The 27,167-nt window shown below is 43.1% G+C and overlaps 2 protein-coding genes and 1 pseudogene across 6 annotated transcripts in view; 1 reads left to right on the top strand and 2 right to left on the bottom strand.

Annotated features, from left to right (window-relative positions):
- LOC110538472 (myosin-9) overlaps positions 1-10,218 on the bottom strand; it is a 36,147-nt gene extending 25,929 nt beyond the window's left edge. Inside the window, exon 1 of one of the 4 annotated variants that reach the window (XM_021625312.3) lies at positions 9,753-10,218. The gene's annotated coding sequence lies outside the window, so the exon portion shown is untranslated. Of the gene's footprint in view, positions 1-9,590 lie in introns of all 4 variants that reach the window. The other 3 variants (XM_021625311.3, XM_090193633.1, XM_090193632.1) reach the window with 3 other exon arrangements.
- Positions 10,219-17,765: 7,547 nt separating this feature from the next.
- On the bottom strand, positions 17,766-24,170 carry LOC110538471 (thioredoxin, mitochondrial). Of its 2 annotated transcripts, none has more exons than XM_021625310.3 (4): positions 24,058-24,170; positions 23,212-23,474; positions 18,946-19,069; positions 17,766-18,683 (listed from the first exon to the last, which is right to left on the bottom strand). In XM_021625310.3, the coding sequence occupies exons 2-4, from the start codon at positions 23,472-23,474 to the stop codon at positions 18,567-18,569; spliced, it is 504 nt and encodes a 167-aa protein (XP_021480985.1). In that variant the 5' UTR covers positions 24,058-24,170; the 3' UTR covers positions 17,766-18,566. The 2 variants fall into 2 exon arrangements, with proteins under 2 accessions (XP_021480985.1, XP_021480984.2); XM_021625309.3 differs by lacking the exon at positions 24,058-24,170 and adding an exon at positions 23,894-24,049.
- Positions 24,171-25,793: 1,623 nt separating this feature from the next.
- LOC149979401 (uncharacterized) lies at positions 25,794-26,922 on the top strand (annotated as a pseudogene).
- Positions 26,923-27,167: the final 245 nt, after the last annotated feature.

Raw genomic sequence — 27,167 nt, 5'->3', positions numbered from 1 at the left:
CCACCCAGAGTTATGCTGAGTAGCTGGAAAAGCCAAGGTCTTGACCCTCCATCTCATCAGTCGGTGACCAAAGGCAACATTTAAAGCCTGACCATATACAATAAGCCTTGTATCCCACCAGCCACATTATAAAGTGGTTAAACAGACGTGGCCAACTGGCCATGGTATATGTCTCCATTGACTGGAATATTAATAAAACCGTTAATACATCCTCCTCTCAGATCACATCCCGTCTGTCCTGCCAGTACCTACTCTAGTTCATCAGATGGTCTCTTGTTGGGTCCAGTCTAGCATGGTCAGTCTTGAATGCATGTTAAGCTTCAACGGCCTATCCCTCCATCCCTTGCCCTCTGACCTTACCTCTGGCTTTCCTAGTCCTCTCCACTGTGACGCCCTGAGGGAGAGAGTGTGACCGCCAGACGAGGCCAGAGGGCAGGAGAGGTGGTGTGTCTAAGTTCATTATGGACTCAGACACCATCACTCTGCCTAAAACAGGGGAGGGAGGGGGAGCCGAGGAGAGAGAGAGGGAAGAGGAAATGACAGAGGGAAAACTGTTTTGCCATTTGTGGAACGTGGTTGTATGAATTCTTGCAGAGCGCGCCAGGGGACACCATTGAAACGAGAAGTTCTCAGCCCTCTGCAGACTGTGCAGTAAATTAAGTCCTGGAAACTAACCACACTCCATGACAAACCCTTATCCACTATTTTTCCACATTCCTCACTAGAGATGCACGTAAAACTTGAACTCTAAGCAACCTGTTAGTCTAGCAGCACCATAAAGTGAATAACTGATTTGAACTGTCCAGTTTAGATCTAATAACAGACATTTCCTTTAGAATTGTTCTATTAACTGTACTGGTTGACAGCCAGTAGGTGTCAGTCTGACAAATGCCTAAAAACGTATAATGATTTGGGGTCAAAGGGATGATGAAATGGCTCATATTTCTGTTGTAGTTTTGACAGCCATATTGGACACGGTTGGCTTTTTAAATTTGCACCCACTTGGTGAACAAGTGAAAGCGCATTGGATATTAGATCATGGTTACATAAGCCTTTTAACTGTTGTGAAAGAATGCTGGAGGGAGTCATACATACCCGCATCCTCTGTCACTTAAATAAACATGTATTTCTAAACCCTACTATAAAGCATCTTTCACCTGACGGTGAACACTGAACAGGTCTTTCTAAACCCTACTCAGGACATATAGCATCTTTCACCTGACGGTGAACACTGAACAGGTCTTTCTAAACCCTACTCAGGACATATAGCATCTTTCACCTGACGGTGAACACTGAACAGGTCTTTCTAAACCCTACTCAGGACATATAGCATCTTTCACCTGACGGTGAACACTGAACAGGTCTTTCTAAACCCTACTCAGGACATATAGCATCTTTCACCTGACGGTGAACACTGAACAGGTCTTTCTAAACCCTACTCAGGACATATAGCATCTTTCACCTGACGGTGAACACTGAACAGGTCTTTCTAAACCCTACTCAGGACATATAGCATCTTTCACCTGACGGTGAACACTGAACAGGTCTTTCTAAACCCTACTCAGGACATATAGCATCTTTCACCTGACGGTGAACACTGAACAGGTCTTTCTAAACCCTACTCAGGACATATAGCATCTTTCACCTGACGGTGAACACTGAACAGGTCTTTCTAAACCCTACTCAGGACATATAGCATCTTTCACCTGACGGTGAACACTGAACAGGTCTTTCTAAACCCTACTCAGGACATATAGCATCTTTCACCTGACGGTGAACACTGAACAGGTCTTTCTAAACCCTACTCAGGACATATAGCATCTTTCACCTGACGGTGAACACTGAACAGGTCTTTCTAAACCCTACTCAGGACAAATAGCATCTTTCACCTGACGGTGAACACTGAACAGGTCTTTCTAAACCCTACTCAGGACATATAGCATCTTTCACCTGACGGTGAACACTGAACAGGTCTTTCTAAACCCTACTCAGGACATATAGCATCTTTCACCTGACGGTGAACACTGAACAGGTCTTTCTAAACCCTACTCAGGACAAATAGCATCTTTCACCTGACGGTGAACACTGAACAGGTCTTTCTAAACCCTACTCAGGACATATAGCATCTTTCACCTGACGGTGAACACTGAACAGGTCTTTCTAAACCCTACTCAGGACATATAGCATCTTTCACCTGACGGTGAACACTGAACAGGTCTTTCTAAACCCTACTCAGGACATATAGCATCTTTCACCTGACCGTGAACACTGAACAGGTCTTTCTAAACCCTACTCAGGACATATAGCATCTTTCACCTGACGGTGAACACTGAACAGGTCTTTCTAAACCCTACTCAGGACATATAGCATCTTTCACCTGACGGTGAACACTGAACAGGTCTTTCTAAACCCTACTCAGGACATATAGCATCTTTCACCTGACCGTGAACAGGTCTTCTCATCATTATTTTCACTTAGGGGTTAGCAGACCAAAGGGAGGGGATGGTTTAGTCTCTCTCTCCTTATCTCTGACTAGAAGTCTTATCTACAGTATAAGAGCACTCCCTTTGAATCACTATAGTCTAGGCTACATGAAGACAACAAAGTGTGCAGCGTTTATGGAGGCTATTCACAAGTCGAAAAGCACTCACGGCCAGTTGAACATGTGCTGTATTCAAACTAGTGGGGTATATGGAACCTGACCTGCATTTGGGTTGAAGGAGAAATAAAATATGGAGTGGCAGTCAGAGGGACGTCCCTGTGCAGAGAGCATTTCAATGTGAAACTGTGTTCGAGTGCTCAAGTTGACTGCATTGGGCAATGGCCAGTCTGACACATACATGTATACACGCCTATAAAACCAAACATCAAGTGCGCAGATCACAACACAGAACAAGGTCTATTTTCTGACATGCAAGGTAGCTTTTCACCACCCACATGGTGTAAAAGACCTCTACCTATCTAGTAATATGCTTCTCTCCATTAGTTACGTAGAATTAAAAAATAACCACAATATATATATAGTTTTGGTTCTCTTTCATGAGCTGAAATAAAAGTTTGCAGAAATGTTCCATATGCACAAAAAGCTTCTCAAATGTGGCTACATCACTCTTCGTGAGCATTTCTCCTTTGGCAAGATAATCCACCTGACTGGTGTGGCATATCAAGAAGCTGATTAAACAGCATGATCATTACACAGGTGCAACTTGTGTTGGGGACAACAAAAATACACTATAAATGTTCAATTGTCACACGCCACAATGTCACAGATGTCTCAAGTTGAGGGAGTGTGCAATTGGCATGCTGACTGCAGGAATGTCCACCAGAAATGTTGCCAGAAAATTGAATGTTCATTTCTCTACCATAAGCTGCCTCCAACATCATTTTAGAGAATTTTTGCAGTACGTCCAACTGGCATCCCAACCGCAGACCATGTATGGCATAGTGTGGGTGAGCGGTTTGCTGATGTCAACATTGTGAACACCCCATGGTGGTGGTGGCGTTATGGCATGGGCAGGCAGGCATAAGCTATGGACAACAAACACAATTGCATTTTATTGATGGCAATTTGAATGCACAGACACAGTGACGAGATCCTGAGGCCCATTGTTGTGACATTCAGCTGCCTCCGTCATCTAATGTTTCAGCACGACAATGCACAGACCCATGTCGCAAGGATCTGTATACAATTCCTGGAAGCTGAAGGCCCATTTCTTCCATGGCCTGCATACTCAGACATGACACCCATTGAGCATGTGTGGGATGCTCTGGATTGATGGGTACAACAGCGTGTTCCAGTTCCACTAATATCCAACAACTTCACACAGCCATTGAAGAGGAGCGGGACGACATTACACAATCAACAGCCTGATCAATCCTATGCAAAGGAGATGTGTCACGCTGCATGAGGCAAATTGTGGTCACACCAGATACTGACTGGTCCTCTGATCCACCCCCCTACCTATTTTGTTTTAAGGCATCTGTGACCAACCGATGCATATCAGTCTTCCCAGTCATATGAAATCCATAGATTAGGGCCCAATTTATTTATTTCAGTTGACTGATTTCCTTATATGAACTCAGTAAAATGGTGGAAATTGTTCCATGTTGCTTTATTTTTGTTCACTATAAATTAAAAAGGACAACTATCCCCCCCACCCAGCATAGGCCTAGCATGTATCATAAACAAAGCAGCAATCAGTGTTGCCACAGTTAAGTCCAGAGAAGTGAGAACAAGCCTTGTTTGTTTGGAACCCCAGTCATAGATTAGTCATTTCCTGCTATTGTTGAATTCAGTGGAAGCCTACAGGTGTGCACTGTGAGGGGGAGGATGGGAAGGGGGCCCAAAATAGGAGGTATGGAGAGTAGGGAGAAATTGACAGAATGGAGTAGGAGGAAGGAAAGAAACAAGCAAGCAAGCAAGCAAACAGTAGAATACACCTAGTAGCGGGATTTGCACCCTGCCTTTTTAGCTGATACATTGGGTGTCCCTGCCAAGTCGACCAAGCCGATTGACCCAATTGAAATCATATTTTTCAAGCCAGACTGAACTACGGAATGAGTGTATTACATATAAAGAGATAGCCGTTTATAGCGAGAGTAATGGCACTAAAATAAGTTCGAAAGGGGTTGACTGGCAAGCCAGCCACAGTAAAATATGACTCAAGCCTGAATCAGAGAGCAGAGATATACTTTCGCAAGGCACTGTACTCGGCCCCCTTGAACTTTACGACCTTTTGCCACATTTCAGACTTCAAACATAAAGATATAAAACCGAATTTTTTTGTGAAGAATCAACAACAAGTGGGACACAATCATGAAGTGGAACGACATTTATTGGATATTTCAAACTTTTTTAACAAATCAAAAACTGAAAAATTGGGCGTGCAAAATTATTCAGCCCCCTTAAGTTAATACTTTGTAGCGCCACCTTTTGCTGCGATTACAGCTGTAAGTCGCTTGGGGTATGTCTCTATCAGTTTTGCACATCGAGAGACTGACATTTTTTCCCATTCCTCCTTGCAAAACAGCTCGAGCTCAGTGGAGGTTGGATGGAGAGCATTTGTGAACAGCAGTTTTCAGTTCTTTCCACAGATTCTCGATTGGATTCAGGTCTGGACTTTGACTTGGCCATTCTAACACCTGGATATGTTTATTTTTGAACCATTCCATTGTAGATTTTGCTTTATGTTTTGGATCATTGTCTTGTTGGAAGACAAATCTCAGTCTCAGGTCTTTTGCAGACTCCATCAGGTTCTTCCAGAATGGTCCTGTATTTGGCTCCATCCATCTTCCCATCAATTTTAACCATCTTCCCTGTCCCTGCTGAAGAAAAGCAGGCCCAAACCATGATGCTGCCACCACCATGTTTGACAGTGGGGATGGTGTGTTCAGCTGTGTTGCTTTTATGCCAAACATAACATTTTGCATTGTTGCCAAAAAGTTCAATTTTGGTTTAATCTGACCAGAGCACCACATGTTTGGTGTGTCTCCCAGGTGGCTTGTGGCAAACTTTAAACAACACTTTTTATGGATATCTTTAAGAAATGGCTTTCTTGCCACTCTTCCATAAAGGCCAGATTTGTGCAATATACGACTGATTGTTGTCCTATGGACAGAGTCTCCCACCTCAGCTGTAGATCTCTGCAGTTCATCCAGAGTGATCATGGGCCTCTTGGCTGCATCTCTGATCAGTCTTCTCCTTGTATGAGCTGAAAGTTTAGAGGGACGGCCAGGTCTTGGTAGATTTGCAGTGGTCTGATACTCCTTCCATTTCAATATTATCGCTTGCACAGTGCTCCTTGGGATGTTTAAAGCTTGGGAAATCTTTTTGTATCCAAATCCGGCTTTAAACTTCTTCACAACAGTATCTCGGACCTGCCTGGTGTGTTCCTTGTTCTTCATGATGCTCTCTGCGCTTTTAACGGATCACAGTGCAGGTGCATTTATACGGAGACTTGATTACACACAGGTGGATTGTATTTATCATCATTAGTCATTTAGGTCAACATTGGATCATTCAGAGATCCTCACTGAACTTCTGGAGAGAGTTTGCTGCACTGAAAGTAAAGGGGCTGAATAATTCTGCACGCCCAATTTTTCAGTTTTTGATTTGTTAAAAAAGTTTGAAATATCCAATAAATGTAGTTCCACTTCATGATTGTGTCCCACTTGTTGATTCTTCACAAAAAAAAATACAGTTTTATATCTTTATGTTTGAAGCCTGAAATGTCGCAAAGTTCAAGGGGGCCGAATACTTTCGCAAGGCACTGTATGCACGCACGTAATATCCTGTGTTTGATGTCTGCATTACTAAGAACCCATGATATCAAACTTGTTTTATTAAAAGTAGTGATGGGAAAAAATTTCCTTGAACTTGATTTGAAAACTCCAGTATTTTTCCTTCATAGCTTGTTCTCCATCTTATTAAATAGGGAGCCAATTTGTTTATAGGACTTTCATTTCCATGATCTATTTTTCATGCTCTCACTTGTATCTCAGCAGCATATGAGCAATATGTTTGGACTGTCAAAACACAATAATTATTATTATTATTTTTTTTTTTAAATCACAGACCAAATCGTAATACATATTCAATTGTGAGAAACGCAATACATATCATATCAGCACCCAAGTATCATGAAAATATTGTGAGGCCCCTGGCAATTCCCAGCCCTAGTTTAAAGATGGAATCCGTATTAGGGGAAACAGCTCCACTGTCCTCCCCAGCACCGTCGTTATCGTTTTGTGAATGTAACAGAGGTGAGGTGCGTCGAGCAGTGTAGTTAAAAAAGGTTGCAGTACATATTCTGCTATTGTATCACACGTGCAATGGCGTCTGATGAAGAAACTTGTTTACAGTAACTTTGTTGTAATATCCCAAACTGACATGACAGTTTCACCATTAAGGATTCCAGCTTTAAGAAGCGAATGTGACCCATGTTTATATGCTGATCTGTGGCTATGAGCAGGTTTGTATACATTACTCAAATGACATTGACGATCATGTGGATGATTGACCTTTGCCTTCCACTTGCCTCTTTGACTGGAGATGTACTGTACATTATGTGAGAAGGCTCATAAATATCAATGTAGCATAAACTGCAGTCCTGTCCAGATGATGACCTTTGATCAAATACATCTGATCTGCTGTAGCTAGCTGAATTATCAGGCCTAAAATGGATATAAAATGAGGATTGTTTACTTAATGAGGATTGAAATGATCTAATTGTAATGGTATGGTCAAATGTAGGGCTCATTTTTTTCTGGGTTATCAGCAAGCATTTGCCCATGTTACTGCCCCTCATCACTGAAAGGGCAACTATCGTCCTGTAAATCTATAGTTAGGTTAGAGAATGTCACCCGACAGAAACACCTTGGGACTGACTGATGGCATCAACTCAAGAATCACAGCTACCACTGAACCTTGGATAACTGTGGGCCACTTTTGTGCCACGGTGGCCTTGACCCAAATGTTTCCAATTGAAACAAAAACAAGTTGGTTCTACAGTAATCTACCTTAGCCAGGATGTCTGCATCCTAGCTGGCCTTCAACGCATTAACATTCACAGGCATTTTAATTTGTCCTGTATGATTTTAAGCAGACTTTTAGGCTAGACTACATATGGATCAAATGTGGTCGACCCACTGTTCATGAACTGGATACATTCTAGTAGGGACATCATTGAAACAGTAAAATGTAAGAGGATCATTACAAGTTAGACTAATCAGTTTATATCTAATAATAATGGTGAATGCCTTTCCAAAGAGCAATGTTGAAATCCAGAGGATTCTTTTCAGATGTTGCTAGGGGTTTGATTCACAGTTCAGTGCAGTGAAAGCACAAACAGGAAATTATGTATTCTTGACAGGAACAAACACCCTGCGCTATTGAAATAGAAAGACACCGGAGAGACCAAGGATGTATGCAAGAAAGTAATTTACTTGACTTTGCATACTGTTGCCTTCAAAAGACAGGAACCCTGTTATAAAGACACAGGCCTGTGTTTCACTTGAAATAACATGTTTGAATTAATGGGCATGATATTCAAATGTGGCCATATCTGTAGGGCAGACATTCACTCAGTGCAGTGGGAACAGACTTTTGCACAGGTCTAGACTGAGCCAGGTTCCTATAACAGGAGAATTGCCCAAGCTGACTGGAGAACCATGCGTAATTTGTGAGACCCGGATTGCCTGACGACTCAAAATGAATTCTTCCTGTGCTCTATATTTGCTACACTTCAGCTTGAGTCTGTCAACGTTGAAGTCGTTTGTGGTGGAAAAACCAACTTGCTTTTTCCAGTGATTTGATCATCTCAAAACAAAAACAGTATCAAAGCCAATGACACTTTCAAAATGCTGCTTTACCAACATGGTTCTGGCCCAAATCATTGGTTTCTGGGACCAATCAGAATGGTTAGAACGGGTTTGTGTTCTAGTAACCTAACTAGCAAGTGTAAAAGAAACTCCTGAAACTAGATCCCCTACATACTGGTCTTGATGAGAAAAACAATTTATTGGGAGATTATCTTCTGCAATGTTCAACCAATCCGATAAATATGCAGGAGGAGTTAAGATGGAGTCACATTGTTAACGTCCAAAAGTGGAAGTGGCATCACAGATGCTCTCCATTTACCCTGAAAACACCCTTGTTGGGGACTCTGATTTATAGAATGCTAGCCTCTGCGTTGGGGAGGTACTCCGATCCAGACTCACTGTGGAAAAGAAACTAAATGTCAATGGGCGTGGCGTAGCGTTTAGCCGGAGCAACGAGTTTGGTTGGCCAGGCAAAGTCCCTGAGGTCGAAATAATCGGAATCAAAGTACTGCAGCAATCTATAATTTCACAACACAAAACACTGACTAACCAAACCCAAATTACTGACAAAGCACTTAAATAGACTGGGGTCATTGCATATATAATGTCTGGTCGTGTAACAAGGTTCACTAGGCCTACCGAGTAAAGTTAATCTAGTTCAATTTAGTTCAATTACTTAAACCAAGATAGATTATCCTAAAAAAAAAATATACATTAACTGCACACGACTGGCTATATTGCCATTTCACGCATAATGAGCTCATTGGAGTGTAGGATGAAATGCATGAGAAATGCAAACAAATTCAATGACGTAGACCTAAAAGCATCAATCGAACAGGAAGCGTGGACGTACACAGCGAATCAATTAAAGTGTGACGTAATGGTGCGCAACAACACTCCCGGGGTACGTTAGCCTACAAACTTGTTTGCTTGCCCCGCGGCTGATCACACAGCGAGTCCTAAACAATAAAACATGTTAATCCGCGATGGAATAGACAAGTCAAAAGGGTTCTATAACAGGACCTTGCTTATAGTTGATGCGTTCCATTATTTTGCGTAACTTTTCATTCCCTCCCTTTCTACATCTCATTCATGCGAATCACTTCCTGTAGTTAGCAAGTTAGCTTACGTTACTTGCAACATTTTCTCGCCATTGCTTCTTTACTCGCTGATATAATCTTGCTTTGACACCGCGCCTGGTAAAATGAAACTACTTTCCACCTTAAATTGTATTAACTATGTACACAAAAAAAGTTAACAATAATTCATACATCTGGTTTATGAGGTCCCACCCAGTGAGGTGATGAAGTTGCTGTTCTCGTCCTTCCTGGTTAGGTACACTTGCTCACCGCTAGACACAAGCATGTGTAGAACCAAGGTTGAAGGAAATGAGAATGTAGCTAGAATAGATATCTAGCTAGCGGGACTATTACCTGCTGTTGAGATGCAGAGGCTTTTGGGGTTGGCTAGCTACAACCGGTGGCTGAGTCTGTCTCCGTGTCGCCGCGAAACAAACTTATTTTCCGTCGACAGCAGCCTCGCAAAGAACTCGGATCAAACTATAGTGTTCTCTTCTTCCCTCTCTTGCTCTCCCTCACTCTCTTTTTTTATCTTTCTTTTTCCTTCTCTCTTCCACTAGCTAGTTAAATTCGCTCTTTGCGTTGTCAGTCGGGGTGCGGTCCAGAGGAGGCGGGGCCTATATGTTATGTCTCCGCCCTCCCAGCTTCTCCCAGCCAATGTTATAATAATCCTTACCGTCTGGGCCAATAATGTTATTGAAGGGGCGTTTCCCAGTGAAGAAACTAGTGCCACTGGGCAAAAAAATCATGAACATGAAATAGTTGAGGGGAGGAGAAGGGGGGCACAGATAAGGTGGTGTTTAATGAAGGAGGTATGTGCACTGTAAGGATTTTTATGACCATATAAGTACCAGTCCATTCAGGATGGGCTACATCATCCAGGTTATCCCCTTGTGTCATTCGAATGGGGCTAGACTGGGGCTGCTTTGAAGCTCACAGACACTGCTTAGAGAGAACCTACCAAGGTTCATGTCAAGGAATCTACCACTACACAAACTGGGCTACAACTGTAGCCTACTGTTTTACTCTTTATCCATTTACCTTTATTTTGACAGGTAAGTTAACTGAGAACACATTTTCAGTTGGTGATAGTATTACCATCACCACACTAATAATAGTGATATTAGGGACACAGAAACACTATTGTCCGGAGAAACATACTGAAACTGAAACCACACTGAGGCATAATAAATGTAGGTGTATGTGCATATGAAAATACGCACCAAATAGACAAAACAACAATTCAGATGATTTTTCCACCTTAAGAAAAAAAAGGTAAATTGCATTAAAATGGTCAATAGCATTCCACGTGACAGAAACTTGACCTGTGCAAAGCACTTATTAGTGTGATTGTGTGAATTGATATGTTTCAGATTATTGACAGGTAGACCTGGTCCACAGGGAAGTGTCTATTGTCAAACAAAAAACAATGTACAATGCTGATAACATAGAAAGCTGTCAACAGTGTCTTGCTGAATGATCAAGAATCTTCCAGGAAATATAAAAATGGACAAAAACAATAACAACTGAAAGAAGGAAGGTAGATTCAACAACATGTGCTTTCCTGTTGAGGTGCAAAAGCCCACTCAGCTTTTACCGTCAGGGGCCGTCTTCTGGACGTCTTTTTCAGTCCTGTCCGGACTGACGGTATTTTTTAGGTCTTTTTTTGGTGCGGTCCAGAATGGCCTTGATTTCAACGTCCACAGACGTCCGGACCGGCCTATACTTGGGCCAAACATAGAAGTGTATAATTGGTTAAGATTTGGTCTCGTCCGAACAGGCCATGATTTTGGCCAAACATAGATGTTCAGATTTTGTCCGGTCCAGCCATGATTTAGCCCAAACATAGACGTCTATAATTGGGCCAGATTTGGTCCGTCCCATACCAGATCGAATCTGAACCAATCATCGGCATCTATGTTTCACAAGTTTGATCAGCAAATTACATCACAGTAGATCACAGCAGTGTAAGGTATATTACAGTACACAATACAGTAAAGACTAGTAAAGTATAGTGCACTGTATTTTACCCTTCTTTACTCTAATGTACTCTACTCTACTAAACGAAACTGTACTGTACTCTACTGAATTAAACTATACTGTACTCTACTGCACTGTACTCTACTGAATTAAACTCTATTGTATAGTACTGTACTCTACTGAATTAAACTATACTGTACTATATTTTATGCTACTGTACTAAACTCTACTGTACTAAATTAAACTCTACTATACTGTACCCTACTCTAATGAATTCAACTCTACTGTACTGCACTCTACTGAATAAAACTCTACTCTCCTGTACCATACAGTACTGTATTGTACTGTACTGTATTCGTCTGTGTTCTACTGTCCTAAACTGCCATACAGTACTGTGATGTTCAAACATTTTGGAAAACATGTACTGGAAATGTCACTTTTTTTACTTTTTCAACACCTAAGATGCACCTGATTTCAACATCTGGAAAATGTTTATTTTTGACATCTGGAATATACGTCTTCTAACCTTCCATTCAGCACCTGAAATGCATGTAATGTCAACGTCTGGGAAATACTTATTTCATTGTAATTTTGCTTACTGAGAGTAGTCTAGATACAGTAGCTGAGATTGCTAAAACTATGGCTGTAGTGAGAAGGGCAAGTTTTGTCCCCACTTGAAGCCAAGAGATGTAATATGGACAGCAGGCTGAAAAAGTGGAGAGAACCAGATTCACTCCCAAGTAGAGCACTGCTGTGTGTATGTATGTGTATGTGTGTGTGTGGGTGTACCAAGGCTGCACAGCCTAGGCATATCCAGATCTCTGGACAAGTTTACCTGGAAAGGAACCTTAAAATAACAATACTGGAAAACATAAGACAACAATTTCAACTTCATGGTTAAGTGATGGGGGAAGGGCTGGAATTGGGGGTAGAGTAGCAGAAGCAGAAGTGAAGAATGAGACTATGAAAAGATGAAAAAGAAAGAGGGGATGATATGAGCTGATGGATTCTAAGAGGGTAGAGAGCGTAAGTACATAGAGAGTGGTTCAGTACCACGTCTACCTAGTCATTCCATTGTGTTCCCCTGAGATCTGGAGAAGGTGAGACAGTCGGAACAAAGGCATTGGACCAGTGTCCAGGCTACTAACAGCAGGGAGACAATACCCTTTGCAAAGAAAAAGGAAATGTGGCAAAGGAACTACATTGAAGAAATGCCCAGGTGAAAATTAGTATGGTGGAACAAGGAGAAAAGGGTGGGAATAAAGATGAAAGAGGAAGAATAAGGTAATTTAATACTTTGCACTCCTGACCTCACTCGTTCTCATCTTCACTCTCTCCTAGGGGTGACGCTGGCTCTGTACACGTTCCAAATGACCTGAATGTGAAACAGATGATGTTGTGACCTCATTGGATAAACAAGGGTTAACACAACCAACATTGGCAAAAACATCCTCGACACAGGTGACATCAACATATTGACATACACAACCTATATCTCATGTGCACTTAACAGAAGCAGTCTGGGTAAACAGCTTTATTATAACCATAGGATGACATAACGATTATTAGAGAAAGGAGTTTTTCCAGACCACACAATATGATCAGCAAAAGGACCCTAGATATAGCCTATAACTAACTAAAAGTATGAGCCAATAAAGGTAGAATATATGTTAATAACAAGCAGAGAAATATGTTCAATGTTCAATATTACACTGTTCAATGTGTCAGCAGGTGTGGAATATGTCTGTGTTCTGGGGAAAATAATAAAGAAGGAAAATATATTTGAAAATATATATATTTAAAATAACATAAACTCAGCAAGAAAAGAAACGGTCCTTTTTCAGGACCCTGTCTTTCAAAGATAATTCGTAAAAATCCAAATAACTTCACAGATCTTCATTGTAAAGAGTTGTAAAACACTGTTTCCCATGCTTGTTCAATGAACCATAAACAATTAATGAACATGCACCTGTGGAACGGTCGTTAAGACAGGCATTTTAAGGTCACAGTTATGAAAACTTAGGACACTAAAGAGGCCTTTCTACTGATTCTGAAAAACACCAAAAGAAAGATGCCCAGGGCCCCTCCCTGCTCATCTGCGTGAACGTGCCATAGGCATGCTGCAAGAAGGCGTGAGGACTGCAGATATGGCCAGGGCAATAAATTGCAATGTCTGTACTGTGAGACGCCTAAGAAAGCGCGACAGGGAGACAGGATGGGCAGTTGATCGTCCTCACAGTGGCAGACCACGTGTAACAACACCTGCACAGGATCGGTACATCCGAACATCACACCTGCGGGACAGGTACACGATGGCAACAACAACTGTCCAAGTTACACCAGGACCTCACAATCCCTCCATCAGTGCTCAGACTGTCTGCAATAGGCTGAGAGAGGCTGGACTGAGGGCTTGTAGGCCTGTTGTAAGACAGGTCCTCACCAGACATTACCGACAACAACGTCACCTATGGGCACAAACCCACCGTCGCTGGACCAGACAGGACTGGCAAAAAGTGCTCTTCACTGATGAGTCACGGTTTTGTCTGACCAGGGGCAACTTGCAGGTGCCTTGGTGGAAGAATGGGGTAACATTTCACAGCAAGAACTGGCAAATCTGGTGCAGTCCATGAGGAAGAGATGCACTGCAGTACTTAATGCAGCTGGTGGCCACACCAGATACTGACTGTTACTTTTGATTTTGACCCCCCCTTTGTTCAGGAACACATTATTCAATTTCTGTTAGTCACATGTCTGTGGAACTTGTTCATTTTATGTCTCAGTTGTTGAATCTTGTTATGTTCATTCAAATATTTACACGTTACGTGTAAAAAAATTTAAAGCAGAAAAACATGATTAATGTTCGACTTGTTCAACGTTATACTGTTCTGTGTGGAATGTGTCTGTGTTTGTTCCTGCATATTTTGCAACTGTGCATCACATATAGCACACGACGACCCTGACAAACATGCCATGTAGTTGGAAAAATCAATACATCGGTCAGTTGGGAAATACAAGGAATTTAGCCCGGGGGTCAAGGGTCTCCTCTGAGCATTACCAGATGCTGAGGGAGCAGAAAGGAAGGGATTTGGGAAAGATATGTGCAGCCGCCCATCCAGACCTAATCTTAGTTCTACATCATACTCTGCTCAATCATAGTCACAACAGGAGTGACAGGACACAACAAAGTGATTTGGGCCCAGACGGCAGCAACGAGGGATTAAAACAGAAGCCTATAACTAAGAGTAGATAACCAAATATGGAGACACACTCCTGACCTCACTCTGTCCCTTCTCCCTTGCTATGACAGTCTATCTCTCTTTCACCTGCAGTTGTAATAGCAACTGGGTGTGTCTGTAATTCTGGGTGTGTAAAGTCACATCATCTGCTCTGAAAGAAAGGCACCCATTGACTCGCACAATGTGAACAGGCTAGTGAATGAGTTCATTGAGCTCTTTTACACACCAATAGCTTCTGTGAATTCATGTATGTGTATTCATATGTGAGAGTAATGTGTATGGGCCAGCCTACATGTGTGTCAGATTTGTAAGTGATTGGAGTGCTGTATCCTGTTCATTCCAGATAAAAAACATATCTAAACATGGTGTGACACATATTAAGCATACAACACATTTGAATATGAGCCTAACGGCTATCTGTAGAAACACATTGTCAGCATCCAGCACCTTGCTGTTGTTTTACACCATTCACCAATAATGTCAAACCACCTGCCAAAACTATTTACGCAGCTCACTTACATTTAGCCAGCTTGTCTTGACATGACAGAGTATGGCTGTGTGAAAGTATTTTTGTGTGTCCTTAAATGGCATAGAGCATCCCTGAGGGGCAATGTCCAAACACAACCGCAAAGTAATTAAAAACAGCTCCAGCATGCCAAATATGGTGTCATGAAATTATAGTAGTAGAACACATGGCAATTTATTCCTTCATTTGTCCCTTTCAGCATCCCTCGCGCGTCTTCCCTCCCCCAGTAATCAGTGCACAGGAAAGGGTGATAAGACAGACCCATGTTGACTCACAACATTCTGGAATGTAGAGAAGGGGGGGGGGGGCTCCTTTTCTTTCATATTCTCTTTTCCACTCAGCAGTAATCAACTCTCATAGACAAAATATAAGTTCAGATCATGTATACAGTATGTATAAAAAGTATACATTGCTCATTGAGGCAGCAGGTAGCCTAGTGGTTAGAGCGTTGGGTCAGTAACCGAGAAGTTGCTAAATCGAATCCCCAGCAGACAAGGTAAAAATCTGTAGTTCTGCCCCTGAATAAGGCAGTTAACCCACTGTTCCTAGGCCCTCATTGTAAATAAGAATTTGTTCTTAACTGACCTGCCTAGTTAAATAAAGGTTAAATATAAAATAAATGTACATGATGAGGAAAAGGTGGGGGCGATAAAGAGAAACGGTGTCTGCTTTGTGTATGGTAAATGTACATTTGTCTGGAACAGAATGGACATTCAACAAGCTGGAGGGTGAAATGTGTTTGAAATATAAATAGAGCGAAGTATTTACTATAAACACAGAATACTCTTGGCTGTGCCAGGTATGGCCGTTGTTACAGCATCACACACATTCCAAAGGCATTTTGACTATGTGGCACAGGCAGGGCCAGTCAAATTATCCCACAACAAACATTACAAGTTTTAGAGTATGAGAAAAGCAGAGAGAGATGGCAGAGGAATTCTGCAACTCTCCCTTCTCAGCCCGTTTGTTCAGCAGTCACTGGCTTCCCCAGTCTTTTTTGCCTTATATGGTAACAGAGTGGTTGAGAGAGAGAGAGAGACAGCGGAGCGAGGATGGAGGTGTGGTCTATTGTTTTTGGCGGAAGGGTTAGTGTAGGGTTACACTACTCATGAACCTTTCCAGCATTCCGTCATCTCTTCACCTCGTTCCTATGACTAATGTCATGTTCATAAACAAGTGGGAGGTGGGAATTTACCAGTTGTGAAGTCGTAAATACAAGGTGTACGCATTCATGCGCTTTGAACTTGTTGAGAAACGCTGATTGGCTAATGACCAACAAGCTGCATAAACCAAAAACTAAAACTACAGCTATAATGCTTGTAAAGAAATTATAGTGTTCAAAAACCCTATTAATAGATTGCTTTTTATAAATAATGTTTTGTTATTGCATTTATCTGCTGAAAATGCTGTTAACGAGGTAATTTCTTTAGTAGTTGATGTCAGAGGTCAGCATGTGGGAAAAGTGGGAGCTCGGGATGATAGATGAGTTTCCCACTAGTGATTACCAGTTGAAGGGGTGTAAAAGTGGATTTTTCCCAGACAAATGTGGTAAATTGTAATTTCCCACTTGGTTAATAACACAGCATAAGTCAGACAAAGAGTAGTTAAAGGCCCAATGCAGCCTTTTTATATCAATAGCAAATAATTTCAGGGTAACAATTAAGTACCTTACTGTAATAGATTTTCATTAGAACTCTCTTTGGAACTCTTTATTAGTCTATTAACTAATTTACTGCAGTGTGGGAATGACCCTGTGTGTTGTCATGTGAGACGGAATGACAACTGGAGAGGGGGAGTCAGAGCCAGGTGCCTACCTAGACAGCTTGGTGGTGGTGGTGTTGGGGGGGTGGGGTAGAGAGAGGGGTAATTTAGAGGAGTTAAGTGGAGGCTGGGGTGGGGCATGCTTCAGCCTACCACACCATTACACTGATGAGAGGGGGGTGAAACAAGTAAAGATAGAGAGAAACAGAGAGAAACAGAGTGAAACAGAGACAGACCGATTAAATAGAAACTGGAGTAAAGGATAAAACTGAAAATACAGGAGGATGGAGAGAGACATGAAATGGAAAAGAGGAGAAACTGAATGGGGGATAAATAGGCCGTCATTGTAAATAAGAATTTGTTCTTAACTGACTTGCCTCGTTAAATAAAAATAAATAATTAAATGAGAAGGAAAAGAATGTGGCAAGGTAGCTATAGACAGAAGACTATTCCAGCTCATTAGGGCCATACAGAGGTTTGTCAGTAATGGTGAGAACATCACACCCATTCGACTAGAAAGAAATATGTAAATTAATCTGCGTGACAGAAAACATCCCTGCCTCCCAGGCAAACAAACATCACACCATCATCCTTAGTCAACATTCCATCACCACTCCCCTAACTAGACTGCCCACATAGTTAACAAGGGAATCACATGGCTGAAATATTACCACAACTGATTAGATGTAAACTTCATAGTTGGCATACCCCCAAAAATAAAATGATAAAGAGTATTATTTTACAGCTAAAGAAGTCATATATAGGTCTAAAGTCCTCCAATATTACTATGAAACCACTTCCTCATGATTCTTAGTCCTTTACCGCATGTAATAGCAGACCACAAACCAATTCACACTCCAAATATAGAACACCTTTAATATCTTTTATTTATTCTCTTGGTCATATTACATAGTTTGAAATAAAATCTCAAATCGAACCCATATAACCATATTTGTGTTTCCCGATTATCTCAAATTTCTCAGTCAAAACCAAGAGACAGACTGAGAAACTCATACACAGATACATCCATCCAACTCACATTAGGCATAATGGTGTAAAATGAGGGTGCAGCCAACAATGCTTGGAGAAGGTCACACTCGAGTGGACTAAGCAGGAACTGCAAGGAGAGCGTCATCACAGCTCATTCACCAATATCACATTTCCTGTTAACGTCCCTCCCCACTTAATACTAAACGAGTTGTACCCACCCGTACAATGCAGTAAAGTACAGCAGTGTAGTTGCCCACCCTAAACAATCTATTGTAGTAAACTGGTACACACTGGCTCAGGCTGCTCTACCAGTTTCCACAGGGTGGGGCCATTATATTACAGGTTGGGGCCATTACATTACATGTTGATGGAGGGAGGAAACCGCTGCAAGATGGGAGCATTATATGAGTAAAGAGGGGAATTGAAGTTCACACAAGCACACACCCATCACTAAACAATAGACAGACAGAATAATACAAAGCAGAGAGGTTAGGGATGGGTGTGAGCGTGTGCCTGTTTTTCAGGTGGGGTTGTGGTCAAGTGGGGTTGTGGTCAAGTGGTGGGTGGGTTGTTAGTTGTTTTAAACAGGTTCAACACGGCCATGAAGCACTGAGGACCAGGCCAGGCAACAATGGGGTCATAAGGGGTTAGATCACAGGGATGTGATTGACATGTTCATTGTCCAACGAGCTTGCTGACAAACGAGTCTAGCGCCTCATCATCTTTGATTCCCACAAACTGGTCGATGACATCACCTCCTCGCATGGCGATTACCGTGGGGACCGCCGATACCTGTAGAGAGAAGTAGAGGTCAGTAACCACAATGACATCAGTCAAAGGCACTGTTCCAGAACAAAATTCATCCTTCCTTCCTTCCTTCCTTCCAGTAATCCCTGATCTGACTGGGTTGCTGTAAGCTATTTAGTGGAATCCCTGCTTTCACAAATCCCACCATTTTAGATCAGGAATTACTTCAAGAAAGGGAGGAAAGAAGGTCACATTTTCTAACTAACATTTACAATATCAATCAATAATGTCAACAGCTTCCGCTTACCCCATATTCAATGGCCAAGTCTGTGTGATCGTCTATGTCAACCTTTGCCATGGCAACTTTGCCTTTCTGTTTGGCGACAGCTTTCTCTAATCTTGGCCCCAGTATCTTGCAGGGACCACACCACCTTCATAGAACAAACATGGGATTTCTGGTTAGAACTAATAATACTGAATGTATGTGAAATTTCAATCAAAAGTCTCCACAATATATACACATATATACATACACACATACATACACAGCTCAAAAGAATAAAGGGAACACTTAAACAACACAATGTAACTCCAAGTCAATCACACTGTCCACTTAGGAAGCAACACTGATTGACAATACATTTCACACGCTGTTGTGCAAATGGAATAGACAACAGGTGGAAATTATAGGCAATTAGCAAGACACCCCCAATAAAGGAGTGGTTCTGCAGGTGGGGACCAGACCACTTCTCAGTTCCTATGCTTCCTGGCTGATGTTTTGGTCACTTTTGAATGCTGGCGGTGCTTTCACTCTAGTGGTAGCATGAGACGGAGTCTACAACCCACACAAGTGGCTCAGGTAGTGCAGCTCATCCAGGATGGCACATCAATGCGAGCTGTGGCAAGAAGGTTTGCTGTGTCTGTCAGCGTAGTGTCCAGAGCATGGAGGCGCTACCAGGAGACAGGCCAGTACATCAGGAGACGTGGAGGAGGCCGTAGGAGGGCAACAACCCAGCAGCAGGACCGCTACCTCCGCCTTTGTGCAAGGAGGAGCAGGAGGAGCACTGCCAGAGCCCTGCAAAATGACCTCCAGCAGGCCACAAATGTGAATGTGTCTGCTCAAACGGTCAGAAACAGACTCCATGAGGGTGGTATGAGGGCCCGACGTCCACAGGTGGAGGTTGTGCTTACAGCCCAACACCGTGCAGGACTTTTGGCATTTGCCAGAGAACACCAAGATTGGCAAATTCGCCACTGGCGCCCTGTGCTCTTCACAGATGAAAGCAGGTTCACACTGAGCACGTGACAGACGTGACAGTCTGGAGACGCCGTGGAGAACGTCCTGCTGCCTGCAACATCCTCCAGCATGACCGGTTTGGCGGTGGGTCACTCATGGTGTGGGGTGGCATTTCTTTGGGGGGGCCGCACAGCCCTCCATGTGCTCGCCAGAGGTAACCTGACTGCCATTAGGTACCGAGATGAGATCCTCAGACCCCTTGTGAGACCCTATGCTGGTGCGGTTGGCCCTGGGTTCCTCCTAATGCAAGACAATGCTAGACCTCATGTGGCTGGAGTGTGTCAGCAGTTCCTGCAAGAGGAAGGCATTGATGCTATGGACTGGCCCGCCTGTTCCCCAGACCTGAATCCAATTGAGCACATCTAGGACATCATGTCTCGCTCCATCCACCACAGACTGTCCAGGAGTTGGTGGATGCTTTAGTCCAGGTCTGGGAGGAGATCCCTCAGGAGACCATCCGCCACCTCATCAGGAGCATGCCCAGGCGTTGTAGGGAGGTCATACAGGCACGTGGAGGCCACACACACACACTACTGAGCCTCATTTTAACTTGTTTTAAGGATATTACATCAAAGTTGGATCAGCCTGTAGTGTGGTTTTCCACTTTAATTTTGAGTGTGACTACAAATCCAGACCTCCATGGGTTGATAAATTTGATTTCCATTGATAATTTGTGTGTGATTTTGTTGTCAGCACATTAAACTATGTAAAGAAAAAAGTATTTAATAAGAATATTTCATTCATTCAGATCTAGGATGTGTTATTTTAGTGTTCCCTTTATTTTTTTGAGCAGTGTATATATGAGTACAGAATAAAACCTGACAATAACATTAAATTGTTGCCGAGCAAGACAATGTCAACAAGTTGGCAAAAACATAAACCAGGGCAACACTGACCACCATGCATAAAGGTCATTTGTATCATGTTTACTGTATACAGTGCCTTGCAAAAGTATTCATCCCCCTTGGCATTTTTCCTATTTTTTTTGCATTACAACCTGTAATTTAATTACCTTCAGAAGTCACATAATTAGTTATATAAAGTCCACCTGTGTGCAATCTAAGTGTCACATGATCTCACCTGTTCTGAAAGGCCCCAGAATCTGCAACACCACTAAGCAGGGGGCACAATGAAGAACAAGGAGCTCTCCAAACAGGTCAGGGACAAAGTTGTGGAAGTACCGATCAGTGTTGGGTTATAAAAAAAATATCAGAAACTTTGAACATCTGACAGTACACCATTAAATACATTATTTAAAAAATGGATAGAATATGGCACCACAACAAACCTGCCAAGAGAGGGCCACCCACAAACTCATGGACCATTATGTATGTGCATATTCTTATTAATTCCTTCACACTTGTGTGTATAAGGTAATTGTGAAATTATTGTGAGATTACTCGTTGGATATTACTGCATTGTCGGAACTAGAAGCATAAGCATTTCGCTACACATCTGCTAACCATGTGGATGTGACAAATAAAATTTTATTTTGATTTGACCAGGCAAGGAGGGCATTAATCAGAGAGGCAACAAAGAGACTAAAGATAACCCTGAAGGAGGAGCATCTGTCCATAGGACCACTTTAAGCCGTACACTCCACAGAGCTGGGCTTTACGGAAGAGTGGCCAGAAAACAGCCATTGCTTAAAGAACAAAAAATAAGCAAACACGTTTGGTGTTTGCCAAAAGGCATGTGGGAGACTCCCCAAACATATGGAAGAAGGTACTCTGGTTAGATGAGACTAAAATTGAGCTTTTTGACCATCAAGGAAAACGCTATGTCTGGCGCAAACCCAACACCTCATCACCCCGAGAATACCATCCCCACAGTGAAGCGTGGTGGCAGCACCATGCCGTGGGGATGTTTTTCCCCATCGGCAGGGACTGGGAAACTGGTCAGAATTGAAGGAATGATGGATGCCGCTAAATATAGGGACATTCTTGAGGGAAACCTGTTTGTCTTCCAGAGATTTAAGACTGGGACGGAGGTTCACCTTCCAGCAGGACAATGACCTTAAGCATACTGTTAAAGCATCCCTCGAGTGGTTTAAGGGGAAACATTTAAATGTCTTGGAATGGCCTAGTCAAAGCCCAGACCTCAATACAATTGAGAATATGTGGTATGACTTAAAGATAGCTGTACTCCAACTGTACACCAGAGGAACCCATCCAACTTGAAGGAGCCAGAGCAGTTTTGCCTTGAAGAATGGACAAAAATCCCAGTGGCTAGATGTGCCAAGCTTATAGAAACATACCCCAAGAGAATTGCAGCTGGAATTGCCACAAAAGGTGTCTCTACAAAGTATTGACTTTGGGGGGTGAATAGTTATGCACGCTCCAAGTTCTGTTTTTTTGTCGTAATACTTGCTTGTTTCACAAAAAATATTTTGAATCTTCAAAGTCATAGGCATGTGTAAATCAAATGATACATTTTTTAAAATGGGGGGGGGGGTTGTATTCCAGGTTGTAAGGCAACAAAATAGGAAAAATGCCAAGGGTTGAATACTTTCGCAAGCCACTGTGTGTATTCATGCAAGTATATTCATTCAGGCTGTGAATGTAATTTTCTAGAGCAGGGGTGTCAAACTCCTTCCATGGAGGGCCTAGTGTCTGCTGGGGTTTGGTTTTTCCTTTCAATTAAGACCTAGACAACCAGGTGTGGGGAGTTCCTTACTAAACAGTGACATTCATTCATCAAGCCCAAGGGAGGAGCGAAAACCCACAGGCACTTTGCCCTACATGGAATGAGTTTGACACGTTGTAGAAGAGCATGAACCCAATGTGGCTGTCCTCGCATTGCCTCTTGTTGTGTAACCTCAAATGATCTCCCTCCAATGGAAACACCATCAGATGTCAAGCCATGCAGCCAGACACATACAGTATGGGTAAGGTGTTGTTATCCCACATGATATGTACTCAGTCACAACTTTCACTGTTATGCTTTAGTCTTACAATAGGAAAGCTGTTGAGCATGTTATGCCAACTCAATATAATTGATAAATACATTCACCTGTTGGGTGCATTGTTGAAAAAGCTATGGTCAGATTTACAAGCCTTGTTGTAAACCATAATTTGATACCTTCTATAAAAATGGTTTCCTGCTGTCATCTCAGTTGTCTAATTCCAACAGGCAGACAAATGCTTATCCATGTATTCTCTCTTAGGGGCTTTGCTTTCTCATTAGAGGGTAGTTTGTAAATGCTGTAAGTGGAGCCTAATATCCCCTCTGGGGGTCCATGAAGCATATTCATTAATTAATATATTAGCTACTCACTGGGCATGGAAGTCAATAAGCACAGGCAGCTCACTGTTGATGACTCTCTCTGTGAAGTCCTCATGGTCCTGCACATTGAAGGAGACCTCTCTGCGGGAAGTGTGGGGCAGGGAGCGGGGCAGAGTGCGTTTGGGGGAAAGGAGGGATAGAGGGGTAGTGGATGAACGCAGAGAGGTAGAGAAGGAGGAGGTGGAGGCCGGGAGACAGCGAAGGTCTTTCACTGAGAGGGTCCAAATTCTACGGACTAGCAGCCGGTGAGCCATCTGAAATTAGACATACAGGGGGAAGAGAACAGAAGAATGATCAATAAATGTCATTTCATTTCACCATAATAGAAAACAGGGCCACTACTCAGGCAAGAGCTACTATGGTTGGACAGTGACATCAGGGGGAGGACACCTATAGAAGACATTCATGTTTACCACCATACAGTAGTAACATGTAGGTGTGTGAGAGATGGCTGGCTTAGTGGCTATGCACAACATAAACAGCTGGGAACAAGATTCAAACAGATTCCTAGTTAGCTAACGTCACGGACAACTGCTGATGGGGGGAGGCAATAAACCACCAAAGAGTTTAGATAGTTCTTTTTGTGGCTTGACCATCCAATAGAACGGCGTCGTGTTTCGCACCCATTGTGCGAGTATTTACGAACTGGGCTTAGATTTTTTCTTCGAATAACCTCCGTGTGACTTTGCCTCTCTTCCTTCTCTCTTTCCACGCGCCTGTGTCCTCCCATTATAAAACGCCCACATCCACAAACCGGAGCAAAACTACTGCCATTATGTGCCAATGTCACCCAGAATATCATTGTAGTGGCACAGACAAATAACACAAAACACTTACCGTTCTGTACACTAACGTCCTGTATGAAGTACTTCCGTTTACAGTTCAGATTAAAGAGAACGCACAGGTTATTTGTAAATCTCATGTTTGAGCGAGTAGCGCCGCCAAGAGTTAAAATACAGAACTACAGTGGCACCAGTGCACTTGAAGGGCTATGAAAGGTTCTCTGGCAAAACAATGGGAAGACCTGGAGATAGAGGTGAGGTGGATATGCAAATCGTGGAGACCCCACCACACGGAATCACAGAGGTACTGGCGGCTGCTTTAATAGACGTCTACGTCATCGGTGCCCGGGGAGCAGTTCTTTGGGGTTAACTGCCTTTCTCAAGGACAGAACGGTATATTTTTCACCTTTTTTTCACCTTCACGGATCAGGGATTCAAACCAGCGACATTTCGGTTACTGCCCCAACGCTCTAAACCGCTATAAGCTATCTGCCTACAAAGTTCACTGCATTGAGCTCAGGCACCTATAAATTCACCTAAGCGAAATTGTCAATATGGGTACCATGTTGGCCCTTTCTCTTCAGAGAGCTATTCATTCATAATTGATGGGGAGACTAAAATGAAAGTGAGAAGTGAGGCTGTCTCGACCACCTTTCATGTCAGATGGCCACGGGATGAAAGGTAGAGAGATGTGGGTGTGTGAGGTGCAGAGGAGACTGAGACTAGATGTGGAGAGAGTAGAGTAGACAGCAGACAGACCGACAATGGATTCAGAAATGGGGGCAAGGCATTGCTGCTGCTGCTGCTGCTGCTGATGATGATGATGTGGAGAGATGGACAGGAGGACCAGACTGCTGCATTAACAATGAATTCAATCAAAAACAGCTCATTCCTGAAGTTGAGAACTGAGAATGCAGAGAGAATACTCCTGACCCTCTGAGTGGCTTTCAGGTATTCTTTGTAGACCTGTAGTACTTCTTACCATGAATTAGCTTTTGTACACATACTCATTGCACTGCACTCAATGTTTTCTCCCTGACTATCCTTTCCTCTCTGTGTTTATTATTCTGTCTTTTCACAGCAGTGGAGGCTGGTGGGAGGAGCTATCGGAGGACAGGCTCATTGTAATGGCTGGAATGGAATTTATAGGACGGAGTCATACCTGTGGTTTCCATATGTTTGATGTGTTTGATACCGTCCCATGTATTCCATTCCAGCCATTACAACGAGCCTGTCCTCCTATAGCTGCTCCCACCAGCCTCCTCTGTTTCACCACTGCTGTATTATGTCTCAGTGATTTCATGGACAGTGACTGTTTTCTCTGGATGTAGTGCAGTACCATAGATTTGATGACATAACTCTGAATAACTCTGTGTCAGTGGAGGCTGTTGAGGGGAGGACGGCTCATAATAATGGCTGGAACGGAGCAAATGGAAACCATGTGTTTGATGTATTTCAAACCATTCCACTAATTCCCCTCCAACCATTACCATGAGCCCGTCCTCCCCAATTAAGGTGCCACCAACCTCCTGTGCTCTGTGTTAATTCTGTAAATTTGTATCCACTGTCTACTTATAGGGTGCCTTGTTGAACGAGATGTTTATGAACTATCCGGACATTGGTGAAGTGACTTCAGGATTTTTTTAAAACTAAGTACATTTAGGAAAAGTCTAACGAGGTCTTCCCTGAGCATATCAACCAGAGGTGGTCATTTTACCAAGTGAAATGTTTTACCCCATCCAATACTATTAAACACAGACTCCCATCTACCGCCACCTGTAATAAGGGAAAATGTCCCAGCCTTCCCGACACTGGCAGTTTGAACGTGTGGACAGATCTGATGACTTCTGCAGGCACCTTCAAGAGGGGGAGGAGGAGAGAGGAGCAGATGTAATCCTTCAGAGGACGGGTGAAGAGAGAGAGACCCTCTATCACCCTTTGCCCCCCACCCTTGTTCCGCAGCATCGGGCCGTCGGGGCTGTCGGCCAGCCTACCACCCCACCGACGTCTCCGCTCCATATTCCGCAGATCCAGAGCGGTGCTGCCTGCGAATACACACGCCGGGGAGGTTTCAGGAACACACACCCTCCAAGATTTACTGTCAGGCACCCACATCAACACACTCCCACATCAACTGACTCCCAATGACGTAGTGTCAGAGAAGGACGTTCACATAAACACAGACTCAGAGACACAAACACAGCCCAAGAGACTCATGAGTGCACATGGGCTCACTGTATTAGAACCACCAACAGGACCTCTCACAGATACACTCTCATTCATAGTCAGTGCTGAAAGCAGACAGCAGGGCGGACAGCCTTTTTCTCAGCTTTCCCCACCCCTAAGGACCCATATCAAAGGCAGGGCAAGATGGGGCAGAGCAGTGTCTCCTCTTAAAATGAGAGATGATCTTGGGACTGGAGAGGGAGGAGTGAAAGAGAAGCAGAAGGTGAAGAGGAGAAGGAGGAGGCTGGACTGTAAAGGAGAGGACCAAGCCAATGACAGATATGTCCCGTCCTTCACCCCAGAGACAGAGGGAGATGGTGAACTGTGCCAGTGGTTACAAAGTCTGGGGATTGGAGATAGAAAGGAGGAGGCCATTTCCCCCAACAGAAGTAAACCGCAGCAGAGTGGGTTCAGACAGAGGATGGCTGAACACAGAGAGGGGTATTCACATCCAGCAGCTAACCACAGGAGAGACAGACGCCCCCACTTCCTCCCGCCTATCTGTCAGTCTGGCTCCCTCCTGCATGTACCCCTGCTGCTTCCCGAAAACTCTCCGCCACCCTCGCCATGCACCTCCCCACACGCCCCCTTCCACCCCTTGCCTGTACCCCTCCTCCACTCTCTGCCCTTCAGGAGGAAGTGATATTGTCCAGCAAAGGAAAGGGGTCTCAACTCAAGAGGCCCATTTGTGTTTACGCTGTGTGCGGTTTTATGTCTTGTTACTTTGGCATATTCTGACTGACACTTAGCTTATGTAAGGTTATATAATGTATTTGCCTATAGCTCATTACGCCTACACATCCTTAACAAGTCTTATGCAGGTATAATGTTTTGCTCTTGCCTATTATACTGTACGTCCTTTACAAATAATCACATGAATAGTTTCTAAGGATATGTTGTCCTGTCACATTTCAATTTCATTAAATTTAGCATGTATAG

Source organism: Oncorhynchus mykiss, chromosome 12 (assembly GCF_057628025.1).
Source record: "Oncorhynchus mykiss isolate SJ-2025 chromosome 12, ASM5762802v1, whole genome shotgun sequence".
Lineage (NCBI taxonomy): Eukaryota > Metazoa > Chordata > Actinopteri > Salmoniformes > Salmonidae > Oncorhynchus > Oncorhynchus mykiss.
This window is presented reverse-complemented; position numbering and strand designations above follow the sequence as displayed.